Below are 23,998 nucleotides of genomic sequence, written 5' to 3'. Positions count from 1 at the left end.
GCCTTTCCTTTTAGTACTGGTTTACCCCCAAAGAAGAGATGAATATGAGGATATAATACATTTCAGGCAAGGAAAGTGCATTTAATTTGAGTTGCCTGGGGCTGAGTTCTGCACTTTATGTAGAGAGTATTTGTAGAGCACAATGGTGCCTTTGGCAGAAAAAGGAAAATCAGAATCTGGGACCAGTTTTCCTTCATTTAGCAAGCATTTGTGGAGCACCTGCTTTGTATTCTTGGAGAACCTTGAAAGGGAGACCCAGCTGTGTTAGGATCCCCTGATCGTGAGTAACAGAAACCAACTGAATCAAACTTTAGCAAAAAAGGACCCATGGGCAGGATTGCTACCTTGGAAAAACCTTGTCAGATACACACACACACACACACACACACACACACACACACAATCACTCAGCTCTCCTTCTCTTTGGTTTCCCTTTCTTCTCTATAGCCTGGCTTCCATCCAGCACCCACAAGTCCCATGTGTTCTCACATAGTTCCAGCCGCACTCAGACTCAGACAGGCTGAACCCATATTCCCAGGGGAAAGGGTCACCTTGGTCCTTTTTGGGGTCAGACCCCTCCCTTGGTCTGCTCAACTCTAGCCAGAGGATGGGGTCACACAAGACAAAGCAGGTTTGGCAGGGGCCACTGCAGACTGTACAGATCAGGGGTAGCTCCAGAAAAGGGGAACTTGGAGCTGCCCAGAATTCCTAAAGCTATGTGCTTCTGTAGGCCTTAATGAGTTTGGTCCCAGAAGGAAAACCGGGTGAGTGGGGAACATGTTGGAGCCACACAAGAAGGCAATAAAAGAAGTACCCTCAGCAGAGCCTGCTTGCTGTCTACACACAGCTCTTCCAGTTAGGGCTGTTGGATGGCCTGGTCTTATGTTCATGGTGTTCCACACAGGAGCAGGAATCCAGGAAAGAGTAAGGTGAGGCAGCAGCCTTAGGGGAGCCAGGGCTGGAAGGCAGTCAGGAATGGAGGTGTCTCTATCTTTGGGGCCTGTGGCCTCTCTGCTTTTGTCTGAGCTTCTGCTCTTGGCTTCTTTCTCAATAGCCCCAGCCTTCTCCTCGTACTCATCAGCTTGCTCCATGAGGAAACTAGTGCCAGCATTCTGGCAACCTGTGGAGTCAAAGGACTGACTCAGTACAAGCAGCTAGCAGAGGGCTGAATCACTTTGAATGAGGCTCCCCCGTCAGAACCTTGGGCAGGGCGGATGTTAAGAAACACATCTCCAGTCAAGGGATGCTGTGCATGCTGGAGGGTAGAGCCTAGAATAATAGAGGAGGGGGCTACGAAGTGGGGCCAGGGGACAACTTGAGCCAAGGAAGGGTGCAGAGAGGGGCCAGAGCAGGTGAGTGCTTCCTAGAGGGGGCAATGGGAGGTGAGGCCTGACTATAGTGCTGAAGGGCAGGGCTGTAGAGGTGAGGAGGAGCTGCTGGAAACCTGTTGCCAGGGGCATACAGATGACCTGAGAGGGCATTTCTGAAGCCAGAGAGTGAAAAGAACAGCCAGGGAAAGGATAGGGTAAGACAGTAGACAGAGGCCAATGAGGAGGCTGGGGTGCTTTAGGCAGAGAGGGGAAGACTCGGCAGTGGACGTGTAAGGGGTATGGAAGTCCTTTTGAGAAAGAGGCCACAACCAATAGGAAAAGGGGAACAGGTACTAGAGAAAAGGTTAGATCAAAAAGAATTAACCTAGAAGGTAACACCCACGCACAGGAAATCAATGTGAGTCAATGCCCTGTATAGCTATCCTTAACTCAACCAGCAAAAACCCTTGTTCCTTCCTATTATTGCTTATACTCTCTCTACAACAAAATTAGAAATAAGGGCAAAATAAGTTTCCGCTGGGTATTGAGGGGGGGAGAGGGAGGGGGCGGAGTGGGTGGGGGCAGGGGGGAGAAATGAACCAAGCCTTGTATGCACATATGAATAATAAAAGAAAAAGAAAAATGGAAAAAAAAAAAAAGAGAAAGAGGCCACAAGATCTGGTGACAGGTTTGCTGAGGCAGAGGGTAGATGTAAGATGTGGAGGCAGGGTAGGAGCATTGTGGAGGTGCTGGCACCACCAGGGACTTGGGAGGGAGAGCAGGAAGGCTGGTAGAGAGCTTGTGGTTGCTGGTTTAGGTTGGAGAAAAGTAAGTGTCTTCAAAGCAAAAAGGGAAGTCCCAGGGTAAAGGAGGAGACTGCTAGAGAATGGTCTTGTGCCCCCCAACTCTGCTTCCTAGGAACTGTGACCTCAGCCAAATGGCTTCAGCTTCCTCTTCAAAATGGGAACAATATCTGCTCAGTCTCCTCACAGAGATGGGGGTATGTATGTGACAGTACTTTTGCATGGAAAGTTATTCAAATGCTTGCAGCATTGTACCATGGCTTTTGGTGTAATGGCACTGCACAGTGACCCTCTCTGGGATCAGGGATATCCCTTGGGACTGGGACGTGACTTAATGCAGGCTCCACCAGAGCTACCCCATACTCCCAGGAAGATGGCATCACTGCTGTGCATCACCTGGGCTTGATGTGGAGCACTGTACCTTGTCTGGAACTAGAGCCTGGGGGCATTCAAGTGACCTCCTCGGTCTGGAATCACTTTACCCAAGTGACTTCTTAGATTCCCCTTATGGCTGCTCTGGGTGTGTAGAGACCTTGAACAGGAGTGAGACAGGAAGGAGATGGGTGAGCTTACCTTCTGAGAAAGAAGAAAAGCAGTTGGGGAAGGACTTGTGTCTGGGCAAATTGAGATTCAAGTGTAGAACTGCAGGGGACATTCTGAGACCATCATGGGATCCTCTCCTGCCCACCCATGTTGGGCTCTTTGACCTGTTCCCAGCAGAGAACACCATAGTGCTGTGTTTCAAAGATACCAGGAAAAGGGCAAATGATGAAACCTGCATCCAGTTTTGTTACCAGACTAGGGAAGAGAACCCAGATGGAAACAGTAGGTTGTGCAGAGAATATTGAATTCAGGGAGACAGAAAGCCTTGAGGAGGGGGACCCAGTTCAGTTGGGAGAGCCTGTGTCCTTCCTTCCTGTCCTGTCTTGATCTTTCTCCATCTGGGCTGCCTGGGAAGCCAGGTTCTTTCTCCCCACCTGTCCTTCCCTGAGGACGGGACCCAGCTCTCCTCTGCTGTCCACATCCTGCTCTTCTTCTGGCTCACCTACTGCTTCCTTTCTTCAGGAAGACCCAGCTTCCTGTGCCTCACATTGTGTTTGGTGTGTGTCTTCCTTAGCCTGCAGCCTCGTTGGCTATTTCTGTTCATTTCCCCCTCACAGAGCCTCTTGAGGAGTGTCTGCCCTCCCCTCCCCACCCCAGGCCAGACTTTGTATTCTCTTGCCAGCTCACTCCCAAACTAGGCCCCTTGGAATATTACTTTTCCTAAAACACAGCAGCTGTGTATTTTCCTGGTCTGCCCAGCTGTTCTTGTCCTCAACTACAGAGTTCGTCACTTGTGACAATAAATAGGAAATGAGAAAGAGAGGGTTGCCAGGTGCCCATCAACTGCCCTTCCAGCTGCCCAAATTCCTACTGGGAAACAGCCATAGTAATAGACACAGTTAATACATAAATACTTCCCATGTTCATTTATTGTTTTTCAGACACTGCTGTGCTAAACATCGTACATGTATTATCTCATTTTATTTTTGTAATAACCCAAGGAGATAAGCTATATACTCATCCTCTCACAGTTGAGAGAACTGAGGCTCAGAGAAGTTACATAATTTGACCAACATCAGTAAGTTGAACCAGAGTAGAACTTGTGTCAATCTGACTCTCACAGCCTTTCTCTTAGCCTTGAACATGTACTTGCCTCCCACTGGAGAGGAAGAGTTGCTGGAGGGCCAGGGATCTCCAAAACCCACTTAAACCTCAGGTTCTCCTTTTCCCAGTTGTCTGTTGCAAATAGTCATTAGCCCAGATGGAGAAGTCTCAAAAAGTCTTTCCTCTTCTTTTTTTTTTTCTTTTTTTTGATGAGACTGGGGCTTGAACTCAAGGCTTTACCCTTGTAGAGCCAGCACTCTACTATTTGAACCACACCTCCAGTCCATTTTGCGCTGGTTATTTTGGAGATGGAGGTCTCAAGAACTGTTTGCCTGGACTGGCCTTGAACCACAGTTCTCCAGATCTCAGCCTCCCAAGTAGCTAGGATTACAGGTGTGAGCCACCAGCTACTGGCTCACAAGGTCATTCTTAGAGCTGTGCTTTGTGTGTTCTTCATGCCCCAAACAATCCAAAGCATCTTTGGATGGTAGGGGTCAGAGTTTTTCTTCATTGTGAATTCCCCAATACCTGTGGCCCATTTTACAGTTAGGAAAATGTCTTCCTGAAGCCTGAAGAACTTGGCTTGACGTTATCCTTACAAAGGGGCTTCTAAAAGAGAAATAGCTGCCAAATCTCCTGACTTTTCTCTGCTGATCTTCCCTCTTAAACCATAGCTTAAATGTGCTTCAAATGCCATCATTGTGCTTCAAATGCCATCATTGTGCCCTGTTCCACACGTTCTGTACTGACTGGGACATTTCTGCTCTTGGTAGTAGGCCTTTTGTGTCTATTCTTGCCCATGAGTGGTGACTAGTTGGAGGAGAGAATGAATCTCTAGGGAGTGGGGCATATGTGACATTTGAAAAGCACATTCAATATCATAATCACATTTTAGGTTTGGAAAAATACATTTTTTATAAATGGGAATTCTTGAAAGTGAAGTTTGGCAAAATCTTGCCTGATAGTAAGGTGATTCTCAAGTGGGGCATGACATAACTTTAGATGGGGGTGTGTATATGAAGTCTGTATATTTATCAGAGGGAGGTATGTGCTTTCAAAACATCATCTCCCTGTAAGAGACTATGTGTATCCTGTTGTCTGTCTCCTATAGCCCTGCAAGGGTTTACTGGAATTCTCTGGGGATAGTACGTACCATATAGAGTTTGGAAAAAGGTTCAGGGATTGGACAGGTACAGAAAACGCTGGTTTGCTAACTGGGACCAGAGTCCTGTAAAGTGAAATCTTTTATCTTGGTGGCTAAGAGCACAGATTCAGCTCAGATTGAGTCAGAGTTTAAACACCAGCTCTACTACTTTGTGGTTGTATTCCTTAACTCTTAATGCCTTAGTTCCTTTAGTGTTAAGTGTAGAGGGTGGTTGTAACCACCTCAAAGCATAGCAGTGAAGATTAAGTAGAATAATGCCCAGGGTAGGCGCTGTTTTTACCCATCCTGCCTGCCTTGTCTTAGAGCAAACGCTTCTGCAGCTCAGGGTAGCTGACCCTATGGCTTTGATACTCACGTCCTGCTGTGTACCAAGATGAAGACATTATCTGGTCCTAGAGAATTCAAGTTAGCCTGAAGCATATGCAGCTGTTCCTCAATTCATTGTTGGGGTTTTGTACTGATAAACCCATTGTAAATTGAAAATACCACAAGTAAAAAAAATGTATTTAAGCTGGGAGCAATGACTTGAGCCTGTAATCCTAGCCACTCAGGAGGTGGAGATTGGGAGGATCATGGTTCGAGATCAGTCTAAGCAAAGAGTTTGAGAGGTCCTATCTCAACTAATGGCTGGGTGTGGTGATGCACACTATCCCAGCTACACCAGGAAGCACAATAGGATAGTGATCCAGGCTGACTCAGGCATAAAGCAAAACTCTATCTCAGAAATAGTCAATGCAAAAAGGGCTGCTGGTGGGCTAGGTGCCAGTGACTCAAGCCTGTAATCCTAGCTACTCAGGAGGCAGAGATCAGGAGGATTGTGGTTTGAAGCCAGCCCAGGCAAATAGTTTACAAGATCCTATCTCAAAAAACCTGTCCACAAAAAAAAGAACTGGTGGAGTGGCTCAAGGTATAGGTGCTAAGTTCAAATCCTAGTACTGCAAAATTTTTTTTTAAATTTAAAAAAGGACTGGTGGAGTGGGTCATGTGATAGAGTGCCTTCCTAGCAGGCTTAAGACCCTGAGTTCAACCACTTAGTACCACACAAAAAAAATGTATTTAATACACCTAACTAATCTAGGCATGGTGGCATATATCTATAGCAGCCCCAGTTACTCAAGAGTCTGAGGTGAGAGGATCAGTTGAGCCCAAGAGTTTGAAACCAGCCTGGGAAACATAGGGAGACCCCATCTCAATTCATATATAAATGTTGAACATCATAACTTAGACTACTCTATCTTAAATGTGTTCAAACCATTTAAATTAGCCCACACTTAGGTAAAATCATCTAACATGAAGCCTATTTTTATAATGAAGTGTTGAATAGCCCATGTAATTTGTTGACTACTGTACTGACAGTGAAAAATGAAATGGTTCTATGGGTATGCCTCTGCACCATCATAAAGTAAAAAAATTGTTATGTTGAACCGTCCTGAGTCTGTCTGTACCTTTGCAGGGACTGTCTGTACTTCTACAAAGCTCAGACATGCAATGGGTTTGTACCTGCCACGCCCCATGCTTGTTCCTGCAGTTGAACAAAACAGATATGGCTCTGCCCTCAAGGGACCCACAAAATAATGGGGAAATAGATTAACTCAAATAACCAAAATGTATACAAAAAAAATAAAAATGTAATACATGCCACAGAGAGGAGAATAAGGTATTGGAAAAGTTATTGGGTTAGAGAAGTGAATTATTTTAGAATGGAGGATCAGGATGACTTTCCCTGAAAAGTGATACTGAAGCAGACCCTTGAAGGCTGAGACTAAGGTAGCCATGTTTGTCTCAGGTGGCCTAGTCAGGGCTACCTTTGAAAGAGTTATAAAAAGATGCCTTCTCCTAGGAAGAGCAGCCCTGCCAGAGCCCCTGGCTGGCAAGAGAACATGTACTACTAGTTCTCCTGTACTGGGCACAACCCAGAGGGTACTGGACAGAAAACGGCGTGAGGGATGGCCTGGGAACATCAAAGAGCCTAACGCCTTCCAAGAAAAGGCAACACCTTGCCACTGGAAAAGGCAAGTGTTTGGCTGGGCTGGTCAGCAAGTGCCTGGAGTCTGGCTTTTATGGGGCTATAGTTAGTGACTATCTGCTCTGACCTTCCCATGGCAGATGTCCCTTCCACAATGTCCTATGAAAAGAAAAGGACCGTTGGGAGGGAGGGGGAGTATGCTATGGGAATTGGGCCAGAATCCCAGGAGGAGGCCCAGGCCCGGCCAACTTCCAGTCAACACTCCTACTCCCGGGACAGGTGCCTACTTTGTGCTGAGTTCTGGGCTAATCTTGTCATTTGATCTTGAATATCATGGGCTTTTCCACGTTTTTGTTTGTCTTCTTACCTGAGACACAAACATAAATACGAATAATGGACTCAAATACAAATGAGGGTTGGTAAGGTGAGACTGTGGTGGGATGGGGTAAGTGGATGGCCCTCCTCCAGGGCCTGTATGAGGAGGTGGCATCTGAGTTCAGCTCTGGGCGCTAGGAAGCACATGGGCCATAAACATAATGGAGGAGCCTGAACTCTAAGGTGTCAGTTCAAAGTGAATCTGCAGGGCTTGGCATGATGCCTGGCTCAAAACAGGTGCTCAGTGCCTGTGAATAAGTCCCCTCCAGCACCTCACCGGAAAGATGGACAAATTCTAACCTGGGTTTTCTGACCCCATTCCCAAGAGTAGCTATTGTGCAGCAGGTGTGTACTGGCAGAGTAACTAAGGGATGTTTGGGGAACTTGAAACCATGTCATAATGAACTGGGACTGCTTAGCAAGAAAACACAAAGGTACAGGGAGATCAGGAGGGCTGTCCTAAAATCCCCAAAGAACTATCATCATCGTATTCTTACCACTTTTTTTTTTTAATTTTTATTTTTTTATTATTCACATGTGCATACAATGCTTGGGTCATTTCTCCCCCCTGCCCCCACCCCCTCCCTTACCACCCACTCCACCCCCTCCCTCTCCCCCCTACCCCCTCAATACCCAGCAGAAACTATTTTGCCCTTATCTCTAATTTTGTTGAAGAGAGAGTATAAGCAATAATAGGAAGGAACAAGGGTTTTTGCTGGTTGAGATAAGGATAGCTGTACAGGGAGTTGACTCACATTAATTTCCTGTGCGTGTGTGTTACCTTTTACATTAATTCTTTTTGATCTAACTTTTTCTCTAGTTCTGGTCCCCTTCTCCTATTGGCCTCAGTTGCTTTTAAGGTATCTGCTTTAGTTTCTCTGCATTGAGGGCAACAAATGCTAGCTAATTTTTTAGGTGTCTTACCTATTCTCACAGCTCCCTTGTGTGCTCTCGCTTTTATCATGTGCTCAAAGTCCAATCCCCTTGTTGTGTTTGCCCTTGATCTAATGTCCACATATGAGGGAGAACATACGATTTTTGGTCTTTTGGGCCAGGCTAACCTCACTCAGAATGATGTTCTCCAATTTCATCCATTTACCAGCGAATGATAACATTTCGTTCTTCTTCATGGCTGCATAAAATTCCATTGTGTATAGATACCACATTTTCTTGATCCATTCGTCAGTAGTGGGGCATCTTGGCTGTTTCCATAACTTGGCTGTTGTGAATAGTGCTGCAATAAATATGGGTGTGCAGGTGCCTCTGGAGTAACCAGAGTTACTTGAGTATCCCCAAGAGTGGTCTTACCACTTCTTACCTGGCCCATAGTGTACGTGGCCCTGTGTCAGTGCTACTATCTCACTTAATCCTCATAGTAGCCCATGAGGAGGATATTATTATCTCTCTGTAATGAGGAAACCAAGGCTAAGGTGAAGTACTCCTCCCAGGATCTACCTGGGAAATCCAGGGGCTAGGGTGGGTTTGTCTGACTCTATAGTCCTCAATTATTAAGAACCCCCACACAGTGCTTGATGCCTAGAGATTTGTCACATGATTTCAGTAGCTAGGGCTGACACTCATGGGTGGAAGATCCAGGAAGTTAGTTTTCTGTTCCTCATAAAGAAGATCTCTCTGCCTAAAGGAGAGAAGGCAGAGCGGCCTCTGGGAGGCCCACCCACTGGGGAGGGCAAGGTCTGCTCAGAAGGATTGCTTGCATCAGCTGGGTTGCACACCAATGGGCTTCCCAGGACCTCTCTAGCTCCACTGGGCCCTGGACCTGCAAAAGTTAAGCTCTGCTGCCAAAACCTGGCAGAAGCCTTTTCTGAATCAAGCTGAGAGGACCATCCTCAGGCAGGCATGAGCAAGTCTCCAGAGTTCTAAGAGCAGCCCATCCTGGATCTCAGGTTCTCTTTGCAGGGCTTGGTCCAGATTTCCTCCAACAGGAGCTGGGCATCATTATGTACCTGTTCCCCTTGGAAATGTGTCACATAACCACCTGGCCAGGTCTCTGGACCCTGGCATGGAGACTGGCACAGGGATGGGCCTCAAGAGTAGAGCATGCCTATTCAGGTATTGTCAACTACTGGCCTTGGGCTTTGTAGGTTTTCAGATATTTGCATTGTTGGATTGATTGTCCTTTGACTTTTGTTTGACCCTGCTGACTTTCTGTGGCCATATAGTTGGCTTTGGGATACAGAAGGGTGTGGTGTGGTTCCAGAGCCCCTGCCCAACATCAAGTAGTTGATATGGGTAGGGGGGCTGCAGGAGCAGGTCTGGCCATGATTGGAACTGACCCTGAAAGACATAGATGAGCTTTCCTCTTCAGTGCCAGAGTGTTGTGGGAGGACATCAGAGTTGGAAAAGCCTGAAAGGTCATGCTGCTCAGCTGCCCACCCAGTGTGGAGTGTTCTACTTAGCACCCTGGCCAGGCAACCAGCCAGACTTTCCTTGAATGAGCCTAGCTCTTGAGTGCCCTACTGAATAGGAAGTCCTTCCTTGCATTGTCCTGGCCCTCTGCAGAGTACTTCTGGTACTGCCTCATTGCCCCAGGCTGTGGCCTTGGGAGAGCAATTCCTGTCATTGAGTGAACTTGCATGAGCCTGATGTGCCTTCCTTGTGGGTTCTACCCTTCATCCTTGGTGAAGTTTCCTATTATTGCTCCTGGGATTCCAGGTGGTATGAGCATTAATGACTGTCTTACAGTGAAGTAGTGGTTAAAGAAAGGCTGTGTTACTTGCCCAGGTCATCACAAATTTGTGACCAGGCCAGAAACAACACAGGAATGCTTGATCTTGTCTTTTCCCTTTCCAGACACATTCTGCCTCCTTTCTGACCTTTAGGATGTTTATGGGCAAGCTTCTGAGAGCTGTTTCTAAATAGCAGTGCGAAAGCTTTTAGCTTCTTTCTTCTTTAGAATGTACCTGGCTGAAGGGTGAGGGTAGGGATCACATGTAGAAGCCAGGTGGTACTTGGAATGGGATATCACAGCTTGGAATGGGGATCTGGAAGGTTCTAGGATGTGATGATTGATTGTCTCAGAGGCCACAGCTGTGGGGGCTGGCCACCCTGGTGACTCCCTCCTAGGTGTCTGTCTGTGTTTGTCTCTCTGTCTGTCTCTGGTGTGTCTCTCTCTTGTCTGAGTTATATCTCCAGCTTCCTTAGGTCTCCTTTAGTCTTCTTCTGAGCCATCGTTGAGCTAGTCTGCCTTCCCATTCCTTTAGCATCCTCTCCCTTGCCCTCCTGAAGATGCCCAGATCTTGAGTTAGCATCCTTGACACATGATATTTCTGTATCACATCTTCTCCTTCCGGGCTATGTGGCTGCCTACACTTTAGAGCATCCTGTTTGCATCTGGGAGCTTTAGCATCAGAACCTCAGCCAGAAACTCTGGACACCAGCCTGCCAGCCTCCCAGACACTTGTCTTTTGTAGCTGACATCTTACACCACAGGGATATTTTACAGACAGTGCCTTAATCCTGAAGGACAAGTCCAATGGTGGGAATTTCATGGATCATGGCAGGACAATGAGGAGGACATTTTGGAGCAATAAAAGGAAATTAACATTTATGGAATATCTTGTATGCACCAGCCACATTCCATGTTTTTTCCTAACATCATGGGAGGTAGCATCTTTATCTCCATTTCATGGATCAAGGACCAAAGCTTGCTTAGAGTCACAGGACCAGTTAATAGGTAGACTCAGAATGTGAATCCTGTTTTGCTTGGCTTCCCCCAATCTGTGGTGCCTTTCTGCAGGGCCCCTGTCTTCACCATTTTCCTCGGTGGTGCTTTTGGAAGATGGACTAGAGCTGTCAGGCAGGGCTTGGTGAGCACTTGGGGCTGGGAGTGCAGTGGCTGTCTTTAGTCTTTGTGCCTTTGGTGGGTATGACAATGGACACCAGGGCTCAGAGCTGACAGTACCCAGAAATGGAGTGAAGGCAAAATGGTGCTGAGTATATCAGGTCCAGAATTGTCTCCTGGAGCACCCCCTGCATCCTGGGTCCTCAGTGGGAGGAGACTATGTCCCTGCCCTTTCCTGGCCAGTTTCTGCCCCATTTCCCTTGCTCCCTTCTTCTCCAGGACAGCCAGAAGAATGAGTGCAAGGAGGCTTACAAAACAGAGCTTTGTAATAACCTTTTGGATGCATTTGCTTTGTATTACTTAGCCCTTTGTGTTAGTCAGCTTTCTCTTACTGTGAGTTACCTGAGATACTCAACTTAAAAGGAGGAATGTTTATATTTTAGCTTACGGTTTCAGAGGTTTCAGTCCATGCTCTCTTGGCTCTGTTGCTTTGGGTTGCGGTGGCACATGCCTCATGGCAGAGGACACCTGTTTACTTCTTGGCATCTGGGAAGCAAAGAAAAAGAGATAATAATGGGCCAGGGTTCAAAGCTCCCTTTCAAGGGCATACTTTTAGTGATTTAACTTCCAGCTAGCTCTCACCTGTTTTTTTTTTTTTTTTCCAGTGCTGAGACTTGAACTCATGGTCTCATGCTTAGCTAGACAGACACTCTATCACTTGAGCCATTCCACCAGCCCCTTTTCTGTGTTTGGTGTTTTTGAGATAGGCTCTTGTGAACCTTTTGCCCGGGCTAGTCTCAAACAATGATCCCCCTGATCTCTGCCTCCAGAGTAGCTAGGATTACAGGCATGAGCCATTGGCACCCGGTTAGGTCCCACCTCTTAAAGGTTCCACCACCTCCCAACAGCACCAATAGGCTAGGGACCAAGCCTTTAACATATGGGTCTTTGGGGACATTTTCAGCCCATTTCAGCACCCTTATTGCCTCCAAGAGTCAGGTTTTTAAACCTCTCATAGGCTGTGTTGCTGCCTTTTCCACTCCTGCCTGGCCTCATTGTGAGCTCCTCCTGACTTGTCTTCCTCCTTCATCTTGCCTCCTCTTCTGATCCTTCTAAATATCAGTGGGCTGGCTATGAATTGGGATTCACCGTTCTTTCTGCTAGGCACTGAGGATGATGGCTACTTTGGTCCCTTTTGTGCTCAGCCCATCCTATGAAGACAAGTATGCTGATGAGTGTAAAGTTCCGCTGCTGTGATAGGGGCCCAAAGTTTCATTGTCATAGAGTGATGACACTCATGTAATGGTTCTGATATCCCCGACATGAACACACCAGGAGAGGGACAGCTAGCTGCTGTAGTCACCTCAGGCTCCAGTTCTCTCAGAGTTGTTACTCTGTGATGGGTATTGTGGTCCGCATGGTGGAAGATGGGTTACCCAGGCTTGGGATTCAGCCAGTGAAAGGTAAGAGAGAGGGTAGAGGAGGCATGCCCACTGCCCATAGGCCCAGGCCTGCGATGGCGCTCATTCCTTCATCTCACACCCGCACTGGAGTAGTGGAATCACATGGCCTCACTGCAAGGGAGGCTGAAATGTAGCCTCCCTTTTGGGCCTCAATATGCCTAGAAGAAGGGAAGGATTTGGGCAGACACCTAGCCATCTCACTAGAAAAGATGAGGAGGATTTTCACTTGCATGCCCTGAGAGAAGAACGTTTTCCTGTTGGTAAAGGCCCACGGTTTCTTTGACGACTTGCACCCATGCAACTCCCGGCAAACATCTGAGTGCCAGATTCTGTGACACAGATTCTGTGAACCAGAAGCTGCCTAAGGCAATTTCTGCTGTTTTATAACTCTCAGCATAGTCTGGAGAGGGCATGTGTGGAAGTCAGAGAGTCTGTCAGTGCCAAAATAGACTCTTTTGTTTGCTGGGCATTATGGGCACAGAGCTAAAGGACCACCCATGGCCTTGATGTGTATGCAGTCATGTGGACTGCAAAGGGGAAGTGAAATGCTGGCAGCAGGTCTGGCCTGGGGAGTCTAGAGGGCTTTGTAGACAAGGTGATGTTTCAGCCGGACATGGAAGCATTCACTGTCAACTGGTGGAAGAGGAGTCTTCAGGAGAGTGAACCAACAGCAGAGGCCTGGAGACCTGGGGTTCTGTGGAAGGCTGAGACTGAACAAGGTAGAAGGGGGAACATGCGCCTTTTGTCCACATGGCTCACTCCTCCCTTCATTCTGACCTCTGCTCCTGTCTCCTTACAGAGTCTTCCCTGGCCACCCTTTTAAAAGTATGTCCCCTCCATCACTCTGTGTTTCTGTTTTCTTTTTAGTATATATATATTATATATATATATTATATAATATATAAATACTCAACATACTCTGTATTGACTTATCATTATGTCCTTCCTTCTAAAATGCAAATAGTAGGTACTCACGTAGTTATTGAATGAATGAGTGGATGAATGGGAATATACTCTGAAGATCATGGTTTTTGAAAATCTTGATCTCCATGTGAAAGAGTTTGCTTTTATTTTGTAGGCAGTGGGGAGCCATAGAACGTGTTTGAGCAAGGGAGTGACATATCACTGTTAACATGGAAGATGGGTTGAAGCAGGAAGAGTGCCCCTTCCCTAGCCCCAGCCCAGCTCTGAAGCCACTTGCCCTTTCCCAGGGTGCAGTCTGGAAGTTCCTGGCCACAGTCATGTTTGGAGCCAAGTAGAAGACTTCCTCTCTGGACAGGTCTTTGATCCTATCAATGAGGTGGATATGAGCTGACCTTTGCCTCTTGTTAATGGCTTAAGAAGGTCTAAGAGGCACTCTTGGGCACTACAGCTAGAGGTGGGAATTGAGAGTCTTTCTGAAAGGCAGTTGGCAAAGGTTCCTCTTGGTACCTTACAAATATCCATGCTCTTTGACCTAGAAATTCGCTCAATGAGATTTATCATAGGGAAACCACACTAAAGTATGTACAAAGGTTTATGTACAGACCTTCATTCTGGTGTAAAAAATTGGAAACAGCCTGGTGTGGTGGTGCACACATATAATCCCAGCACTCGGGAGACTGATACAGGAGGATTATAGCCAAAAAACAAAACAATCTAATGTGACTCAGGTCCGTCTCAAGTCCATCCCCTCATCTCTATTGCTACTAAAACTCTACCTGCCACATCAAAGACCCTCAGTAAAATCCAAAGCCAGGCCCTTATTATTTTCACTCCTGCTATCATGGCAGCCTCCTTACTGGTTTTCCTGCCTCTGATCTGGACCCCTACAATCTGTCCTACATCTGGGGTTCAAAATGCATGTCTTCCTCTGTGTCAGCTCCTTAGAGGTTCCTCCCCTCTGAGGCATTATCCACGGCACGTCACTGACGTATAAATACCTGTTACACTGTATTGTTTAAGAAATAATGAGGATAAAAGTCTGTACGTGTTTAGTCAGATGCAACTTTATGAAAAATATTTTGGATTCCTGGTTAATTGAATCCATAGATGTGGAACTCACAGGTATAGAAGAAGGTTATATAATATCCCTGTACTCATACCTTGGTTTATCACTATTGATACACGTCAGTCTCCCTTACTAGCTCTGACCTTGAGAGCCTGTCTTACTGATTTCCTGTCCCTTCTTCTCGGTTTGGGGACTGGTGGTTTGTAGGAGCTTCATACATGTTTTTGAATGAAGGAAGGAATGAATGGAGAATGTTATATGGTTTTATTATGAAGAAATGCATCCTATACAGTGTCCAGCACATGGTAAGTGCTCAATAAATACTTGCCAGGTGACTCTATAAAATAAAAACAGTGGGTTTTGTTGTTGTTTTGGGTATTTTTTGGTGGGACTGGGGTTTGAACTCAGGGCTTTGTGCTTGCAAAGCAGGGATGCTGCTACTTGAGCTATACCTCCAATCCATTCTGTCTGGTTATTTTTGGAGATGGGAGTCTCTCAAACTATTTACCTGGGCTGGCCTCGAATTATGGTCCTCCCTATCTCAGTCTCCCAAGTAGCTAGGATTACAGGAGTGAGCCACCGGCACTCAGCTAAAACCAGAATTTTTTGAAGTGTTTTTATTTTGGGTTTCCTTTACTTCCTGAGTTGATGTCTAAGTACAACATGACATGTGGATTTGTACATAGCTCCCACAGGTGAATCTGACAGGCAATAAGGAGTTGAGAATCACTGGATCAGCAGCTGGCACCAGATTAAAATAAAAACAGGAACACAAAGACATGATAATGGTAGAAGTTTTAATTGTACATACCATATGATCGCATATGTATGTGAATTGAGAACAGAGAGAAAATACCTCAGTGTGTTATTGTTGGTTATTTTTGGATGATAGGATATGAGTGACTTACATTTTTTCTTTTTATTATGTAATTTCTTTTCATCTTGCATATGTAATCTTTTAAACAATGTTAAAAATGAGAAAGGTAGTTGGGAAGGAGACTCCCGATTGGGGTTGGCCTTGCCAGGTCATGGAGTCCCTTCCTGGGCTGTAGCCTTTAGCCTGATCTTGGGCTGGTTCTGGGCATGGGGTCTATAACCTGACCCTCTGATGCTCCAAGAAACTGCCTAGTGACCTTGGAACTGTGGTAAACAGTTCCTAGGCCCAGAGCAGGCTGCCTTATGATTTCTGTCTCCCCATAGGAGAGAGAGGAGCATCAGGATTATGACAAACCTTGGTGTGTTCAGATTTTGTTAAGAACTTGCCACCACAAGATAGTCTCCAAATGGGACCCAGAACAGAGAAACTGTCCTGGAGTGCGATGGGAGAGAGACCACAGACCTGAGGTCCCAGACAGCATGGTAGCAGGACATTGTGACACTGGGGGCTGGGTAGTCAGCCAACCTGGCAGACAGTGTGAGGCAGGAAGGGACAGCCAAGTGGGACACTAAGGGTTTGAAAGTTGAGACTGTTGAGCGGCAGTTAGTGGGAGACTTACTAGGTTAGAGAAAGTAATCAGCCAGAAGACCACTCCCCCTCCCCCAAACAAGGTGTTCTTCTTGGTCTGGAGCAAAGTAATCAGCTGAGGTTGTCTGCCTACAGGAGTGCTGTGCTGGCTTGTATGTTGTTTACTTTGTCTTCCTCCCAAAGCTTTTTCCACATCTTTTTTTCCTAACACAGTCCCTCCTTTTAAGCTCTTTTGGTCTTTGTTTCTGCCTCTTATGCCCTGTACCACTTTCTGATTTTGTGTTCTTGTTTCTGGATGTGTCTTGGGCCCTTCTGAGGACAGGATGGAGTCTGTGCATCTTTGTTGTCTACACAAGGCTATGCAATGTTTGGCCTGTGATCAGGATCCAGAGAGGGAGGGTTAAGGGCTTTACATCTATTTTCCCAGCTGGAAAGGTCAGGCCCAGTAAAGCACAGAGAAGGCTCTCTCTGGCCTTGAGGCTGGCTCCTGCCTGGTGCTTCCCTGGGTCACCAAGGCGACGAGATGCTCACTTGCAAGCAAATAGCATCCTGGTCAGGGCTGCCAGCCTCAGCAGTTCTTGACCTCCAGCTGAGCTGAAACTGAGAGGATGTCTTTTCCACCAGCCGGAGCTGTGCCCACGGGGCCTTCTCCCTGTCCCTTTGGTGGCTGTGCTGAAAACAGATACCTCCTGCTGCCCCGGGTGTGTCGCCACCACCTCCTCCCACTCCATTGCCAGAGCCTGTCTGGCATATATGGGAAGGAGGATGTTTGGGACAAGACAGGTGGTCTCCAGTTGCTACAGGCTGCAACCTGTCTCCAGGAGAGACTTAGTCCCAGAGCCTGACTTTCTCCTGGGGCCTTGCTTTCTCCTGGGTTTGGTGAGGAGGGAGTCTGCCTTTCCTAAGCCCTGAGGGTTAGGGGGAGAGGGGGAGTGGGGATGAGGCTGCTCTGGCCAGCCTGAGGCTAGTGGAGCACTCCTGAGAGAATGAGGCCTGACTTGTCTGTCCTGCCTCTTTGGAGCTGCACACCCCCACCCCACCCCAAGACTGATTCAGCTCTTGCTTGACACAGATCTTAATTTAAGCCCTCATCAGACTGGTCTCAGGAAGGGCAGGTAATATGGGCCATAAACAGTGCTCCAGTCCGCCCAGGCCCTGCAGCCTGGTACTCTGAAAAACCTTGCAGGGAGGAACAGCTAGAACTTGCCTGGCCACTAGCTGCCTAACTGCCTTCCCCGGAGACAGAGGCCAAGAATGGCTCCACCAGGAGTCATGTGTTCTCTCATTTTTCAGTTTTATTTTATCATTCATTTATTTGGGCAGTAGTAGAGTTGGAATTCAGGGCCTCGCATGCACTTGCTTGGCAGGCGTTCTTATCACTTGAGCCACACTCCCAGCCCTGACCTGTCTTTTGGTTCTCTCTGTTGTCCCCTTTCTGGCTCTCGCCCTTACTTTTTTTTCCAGGAGTCCTGAGTTCTCATCACTTCTATGTGATCCACTCCCTGGTTTATTCTTTTAGCCTCCATTGAGCCCCATGCCAGGCACTGGCCTGAGCCCTGTGGCTCCTGCAATGGGGAAGGCCCAGTCCTGTCCTTATACCCCATTTTGGTATTCTGTTTGTTGGTTGGTGGTTTTTGAAACAGGTGTCTTACTGTGTTGCCCAGGCTGACCTTGAACTCCTGAGCATAAGCAGTCTTCCTGCCTCAGCCTTCCACATAACTGGGACTACAGATGCAAGCCTGAATAGCTTATTTGGGGTCCAAGTCACACAAAGCCGCTTAAATGGGAGCTTTATTTGATCCAAGACAGCTAGAAACTGTCTTTTCTTAGAGTGACTTGTGGGTAGAGGGCACCCAAAGTCCCAGTTGCGCTGTCTTGGCCATTTCATGACAAGGATCTTCTGTTACCTTCCCCTGTAAGTCTTAAGACTCTGTACCAAACCACATTTAAACAAATGTTTAAGGAACATACACACACACACACACACACACTTCAAAAAAGTCCACACGTGCTCATACATATATCCTAGAAAGTAAAGACCCATTTCCCCTTCCCCTCCCCCAGCCCTCTGGTAGGAGGACTTACCGTGTATTCATCCAGAGTTTCCCCACAGGTACCAAAGTTGTCTTGGCCATTTTTCTTAGGAGGAGGGGCCATCGACTCACCCCACGCAATTACTCCAGTCCTGACCTCTGCCCAGAGTAGAAATGGTGTCGAGCTCATATTCTTCCTTGTTCACCTCCCCACCGTGTTGCTCCAAGTAGAGTCTAACACCATGGTCAGTAAGGGGGTGGCCTTTCTCCTCCACCCCCTTGAGCCCGAGGCTCCCTTTTCCTGGAAGAGGACGGTTGTAGGCAATGGGGACATCTCACTTGGACATCAGACCTCTAGGCTTTCTGCCCTTATCTCTTGCCTCCTTTACTCCTGCCTCATCTTCTGGCTTTGAGATACTGATTCACAGGAAGATCCAGGTTCACTCAAATGTCTTTTCTGTACTGGCATCCTGTCAGCTCAGTGTGAACCACTACTTGCCATATGCTGGCCTGAAGTTAAGTTGACAGCTAACTTTTAACATTTCCATCATTAAAAAATTAACTTATCATCTAAATGTAGTTGGAAAGACTGCCTTTGAGACCTGGAGAAGGGTAGTGAAAGGGTTTTGTCATGACAAGATTGAGAGTTCCCTTTAATCACCCTGTGGTGGCACAGTGGTTAAGATTGGAGCCAGCTGACCAGGGGCATGGAGACTAGAAAAGAAGAAAACAGGGCCATCCAATGATACCACAGGCAGAGTTCAGTTTGGAAGTGACTCTTCTTACCAAACCGCACATTTGTGTTCAGATACTTATGGAGCCCTGATTTGTCAACGAAGAATGAAGACCAGTGTTCATTCTGTGGACTGGAGGTAAGGATATCCCATCAGACCTTGTTGGGTCTAGGCTGACTCATTGGCCCCTCTGCCTATCCTGCTGGCAGTGCTTGCTGTCCCACCTGACTGTAGGCCCTGGCTTCTGTACCTGCCACCTGATATACCTCCTTGTGAGTGCTCTTTCAAGACCAAACTCACAAAATCCTACTTCCTCCAGGAAGTCTCCCCAGATATGCTCCTTCTCCTCTACTTCCCCACAGTCTTCTTTATACTATCCTTGCCTGTCTGGTGGTACAGTCATCCATTCATCCAACCATTCATCCATCCAACCATCCATCCATCCATCCATCCATCCATCCATCCATACTTCCACCACTCATTCCAGTAATATGAGGACCCACTCTGTGTCCTCTGGGTTGGCGACTGTGAAGGAGATACCAGGGCCCTGCCTTGAAGGGGCTAATATTCCAATGGTGCATTGGAGGAGCGGGCAGCAAAGTGAGTTAACAGTGGCTGAATGAGGAGAAGGGCTGAGGTGTGTGGTTCCAGAAGTCCACTGTAGTCAGTTTGTCAGGGAACGTCTCCATGGAGACAGTCTTCAAACCTTGGACACGCTAAGGTAATTAAAACGTCATCCTCACTTTTGTAGGCCCCTGGCCTAGCAGGGTCTTCAACACAGAGGGTGTCCAGGAATCCAGTGTTGAAATGAATCTGGGCCATGACCCTTTTGCTTGGGCCTGAGCACCCTAGCAGCCAGTAATCATCGCTCTGTCTCACCTTTGGGCTCCCAGCTCCACCTCCAGTTGTCATTTGACCGTGAAGAATTAGGTTACCTTTGGGGTGGAGTAACAGGGTCTTGTGAAGGAGTTGCCAGGTCAAACCCATGAGAACCAGGAGTATAAAAATGAGAGAGCAGGGGCTGATGACCTTCAGAGAGCCTGAGAGGTCCCTTCATCAGGGATACTTCTCCTCTCTCATCACCGTAATTATCCTAGAGGAAAACTGAGGCCCAGAGTTTGAGTGCTCTGCCTCTAGCAGCATTGAAGGGCAAAGTAGGGCAGGTCACTGTGTGGGGGGAAGGGGAGGTGGGAAGTCTGAAATGCAGGGGTGAGAGTGAGGCCCCCACCAGGGCCTCCCAGCCAGTGAGAACCTGTTTATTTCCAGAGTCCTTGTCACACACGGTCAGAGCTGGATGCCTTGGGAATGGATTTGCCCAGCTGCCTCCCACCCATTTTGGCAGATGATAAGAAAATTCAGTGGGTCAGGGTATGCCTTTGACTTGCTACTGCCTCTGCTCTAGAACATGCCTGTTGGCCTGTGTGTTTTGGTTAATTTAAATACTTATTTATTATATACTTGTATATTTTTTGAAGTTTTAGCAAGGATTTATTTTAGCATAACAAGATAAAGTAGGAAGTGTGGGGCATGGGGAGAAACATTTCCTGCTCCCCTGCAGTAAAGACTCCACACTTGTTTATTTTTTTAATATGCAGTAGATATGACATTCCAAGGAGTTCCTAAATTATTCAAATATTTTCAAAATAGCAAGCATGAACATATTGTATCATGAAACTGAAAAGGATTGTTGTATATCATTTGTGTGATTCAGCCTGGTTCCAGACAGTGAGATGAGCTTGTCTGGTCAGGGACTTGTGCTCGTCTGGGCATCCACCATGCCTGCCCCTGAGAGATGGTTAGGGAACGTTTTTATGAATGACTGTTCCAGTGATCTGAACAGTTTCCACTTGAACAGGGTCCCCAGGGAGGCTAGGAGAGTCTCTCTCCTCATGAGTCTTGTGGCTTTTTTTTTTGCACAAAATCTTGTAGGCTGTGTGTGTGTGTGTGTGTGTGTGTTACTGTGTGTGTGTGTGTGTGTGTGTGTGTGTGTGTGTGTGTGTGTGTGTTACTGCCCAAATGGTTTGCCTTGCAGTTTGGGCAGGGGCTGTTAGTGTCTGGAGGGCCAGGATCTTGCCTTAGTTGTCTTTGTGCCCCTCAGGAGTGTCACACATGCCTTCTACCAAGTGGATTGGAGCTCAGTCTTAGAGGCAGAGAGGCCCTAGAGACTGTGGTACAGAGGGAGGCCAGCTGAGGTGCTCCAGGAGAAGACCTGCCCCAGGCTACATGGCACATGTCAGGTGGTATTCCTGCTGCTACGTGATCTGAGCATCCCAGTTCAGACAGAGCTAAGTTGGGCACTGCCCAGGTGTTAACCATCCAGATGCCCAAGTGACTTCCTCCTAGAGGCCTGGGGTGGCAGTACTGAGTGGGTGCTGATGCTGATGGGTCCTCTGGAGCTTGGAGGTGTTAGGAGGGATGGATATGGAGTGTATCACCCTCCCCCACCCAGAACAGTTCCACTTACTTGCCTCAGATAACAGGCTTCTTTGAAAGCACTTTTTAGAGGGGGGAAAAAAATGTGCTGTTAAAAGAAAGAAGTTGAGACTGATTGTTCCTCAAACCATGACCTCACCTGTCTACTCTCTTGGGCCTTTCTCTTGGGAGAGGGGAGAAAGACCTAGACCTAGGGACATAGAGACCCTCTCTTTGTTTAGTCTGGGGGTCCTGCCTTCCAGGGATGTGCTGTTAAGGAGGATTTGATGCCTTCCTCTCCCTGCTCCTCTGTACAGGTGCCAGTGCTCCTCCTGGAGGCTGTGCAGCCACTGTTGGCTCCTTGCCTTCCAGGACCACCTCCTCAAGGATTGCCAAAAAGATGGTTTAGGATGCCTGGGCAGCCACTCATGCTCTTCCACAAACACATCCAGGGGGCTGAGCACAGCCAGAGCCTCTGGCCATTTTTACCCTCCCATCTGGAACCTTCTCTGATGAGAGGGATCATGGTACTACCAGGGCTGTGGCCACAGCCTTGTCCAATAGTCTGGATGGAGGAGGCAGGAATCTTGTTCATTGAGACCTTGGTTTTTGTTTTACAAATTTATTTTTGTTGTTTTGAGACAGAGTCTTGCTGTGTATCCCAGGTTGGCCTCTTCTTGTGATCTACCTGCCTCAGCCTCCTGAATGCTGGGATTACAGGCTTGTGCTACTCACTATACCTGGCTGTTTTTGTTTTCTCATGTAATTTTTCACAAGAACTTCAAATAATTCAGCGAGGCTATACACAGAATAGACTCAGTAATAATGCTTATGGATGAAATGAAATTAGTCAGAAAGACTAATTTCAGATTTATTCATTGATTCATCTTAGAAATGACTCCTGAGCATTGTCTGCTAGACTAGTGCCCATGTACTGAGTGCTTACTACATATCAGGCCTTTGACATGAGGAGAGGCAGCCTGCCACAGCCAGCCTATCACCCAGCTGTGCAACCTTTGGTTTAGATGATTTAATGCATCTAAAGTGTTCGGCTTATGATAATCACTTAATAAATATTAGCCATTATTGTTAATGTCATGATTATTCTCCTTGTTCTCATTATAATTCCCAGGGTTATTACTGTTATCATCCCCATTTTCCAGATGAGGAAACTGAGGTTCTCAAAGGTAAAATGACATGGCCAAGTCATGCAAGTAAGCAGCAGAGCTAAGGTCTGTCTCAGGCCTGGAATCTAAAGCAGCATGGCTGTCCTGCTTATCTGCTCTGGACTGGAATCCAGGCATCCAGCTGCCAGTACTAAGGAACCTGGGTGCTGCCTTCAGGGGCTCATGACCTGGTATGGGGACTGCACATGAGGACAGGAAAGTGAATTCCTGGAGGAACCAAGTGTATTAGAACTGAGCCTTGGAGGCAGGGTGGGGCTGGCCAGCAGTGTCAAAGGCAGAGGCAGAACTGGCTCAGTGTCTGTTTACTATGCAGTGGAAGGGTCACCAAGGGTCCTTCTCACTGTCCTGGGAAGTCAGCAGGCAGGACAAGGTCTGGAACAGGCCATGGGCTGGGAATGAGGATCCGAAGCCACTCACTGGATTCCTGTCATTGCCTCAGGCTCCTTTAACTTCGGCATCCTTATCCATAAAATAGGAATAATCCTTGCCAAACAGAGTTGTTGTAAGGATTAAGGAAGTATATTTAAAAAAAAAAAACCTCTTTATAACCCTTAAAACATATACAACTAGTAACAATTGGTACTATTTTTATGCCCCTACTCTATTCCACACAGTACTGATTACATACAGTTTTACTGTCACACAGTCCTTCCAGGTGGATATTATTGCTCCCATTTTATGGATGTGGAAACTGAGGTCCAGAGGTTCGGCTGCCTTAGTCACACCTGTGAGGGGGTGGCTGGGAGAGGCATACTCAGGTCTCCTCTGATTCCAGAGCCATCTCTCAATATTCTAGACCTTCTGAGTTTTCCCCTCCTCCCAGCCCCACCTCTTACTACCCTTACTAGTGAGGTATTAAACAAGCCACAGGAGGGTGTGACTGTCAGGGACCCAGCTGAAGGAGGTGCTCTTCCCAGGCCAGCCACCCTGGCATGGCAACTGTGGTGGCAAGATGCGTCCTTTATCAGTGGGAGGGAAGGAGGGATGGGTTTTACCTGCCCACGGCCCGGGTGTGAGCCCCCAGAGAGCTGCCCTCCCCACCAGTCTGTGAGTCACACAGGCGCTGATGAGTCAGGTTTTTCCCTTCTTCATGCCCAAAGCAGCTGGGGAGGGGCAGGGGGTTCTTAGGAAATCAACCTCCATTCCTCTGCTCTCCTCCTTGTCTCAGAGCTACTCATTTTCTAGCCTCACTGTCTCTCTGTGGTGGCTCTGGAGGAAGGGTGCTTTGCGTCCCCACAGAAGGTGTCTGGGTGCTGGCCATGACTGCAGGAGAGATCAGGCCTCATGCAGCATCAAGTTGAAAGGTGGGGCGAGTGAAAGGGCCTCCCAGCCTTGTTAGTAAGGAGAGAATTGGTATCTAGTCCTGGGTTCTCTGAATCCTGAGCTCATGTACTTGGCCTCTGAGCTAGGCTTGTCCTCTCCTGTCTACAGAGGGACTATCCCTTGGACAGTGCATCTGGGTTTCCCCAAGAACAGGATCCCCTGAGCCATCCCCTTTCTGCCATCTGACCAGCTTGATTGTCCAGATGGTCAGCCTCAGGCAGGCATGGGTTCTCCTTCAGCACCCCCTGCCAGGCCCTCAGAGCCCTAATTAAACACAGTTGAAGCAGCTAGCCAGGCTAGGCAGTCAAGATCCAGATCAGTGC

At 47.5% G+C, this 23,998-nt stretch overlaps 1 protein-coding gene across 3 annotated transcripts in view; it reads left to right on the top strand.

The window, feature by feature from the left end:
• The window catches only part of Ubtd1 (ubiquitin domain containing 1), a 57,388-nt gene that overhangs the window by 16,614 nt on the left and 16,776 nt on the right, over positions 1-23,998 (top strand). Inside the window, exon 1 of one of the 3 annotated variants that reach the window (XM_074078601.1) lies at positions 13,578-14,826. The exons of the other annotated variants lie outside the window; for them this stretch is intronic. Within the exon in view, the coding sequence (XP_073934702.1) occupies positions 14,766-14,826 (61 nt within the window). The 5' untranslated portion in view covers positions 13,578-14,765. Of the gene's footprint in view, positions 1-13,577; positions 14,827-23,998 lie in introns of those variants that run through there. 3 annotated transcript variants of the gene reach the window in all.

The sequence above is a fragment of the Castor canadensis genome, chromosome 7, assembly GCF_047511655.1.
Source record: "Castor canadensis chromosome 7, mCasCan1.hap1v2, whole genome shotgun sequence".
NCBI lineage: Eukaryota > Metazoa > Chordata > Mammalia > Rodentia > Castoridae > Castor > Castor canadensis.
Note: the sequence above shows the minus strand (reverse complement) of the source record. Positions and strands in the feature narration are given on the sequence as shown.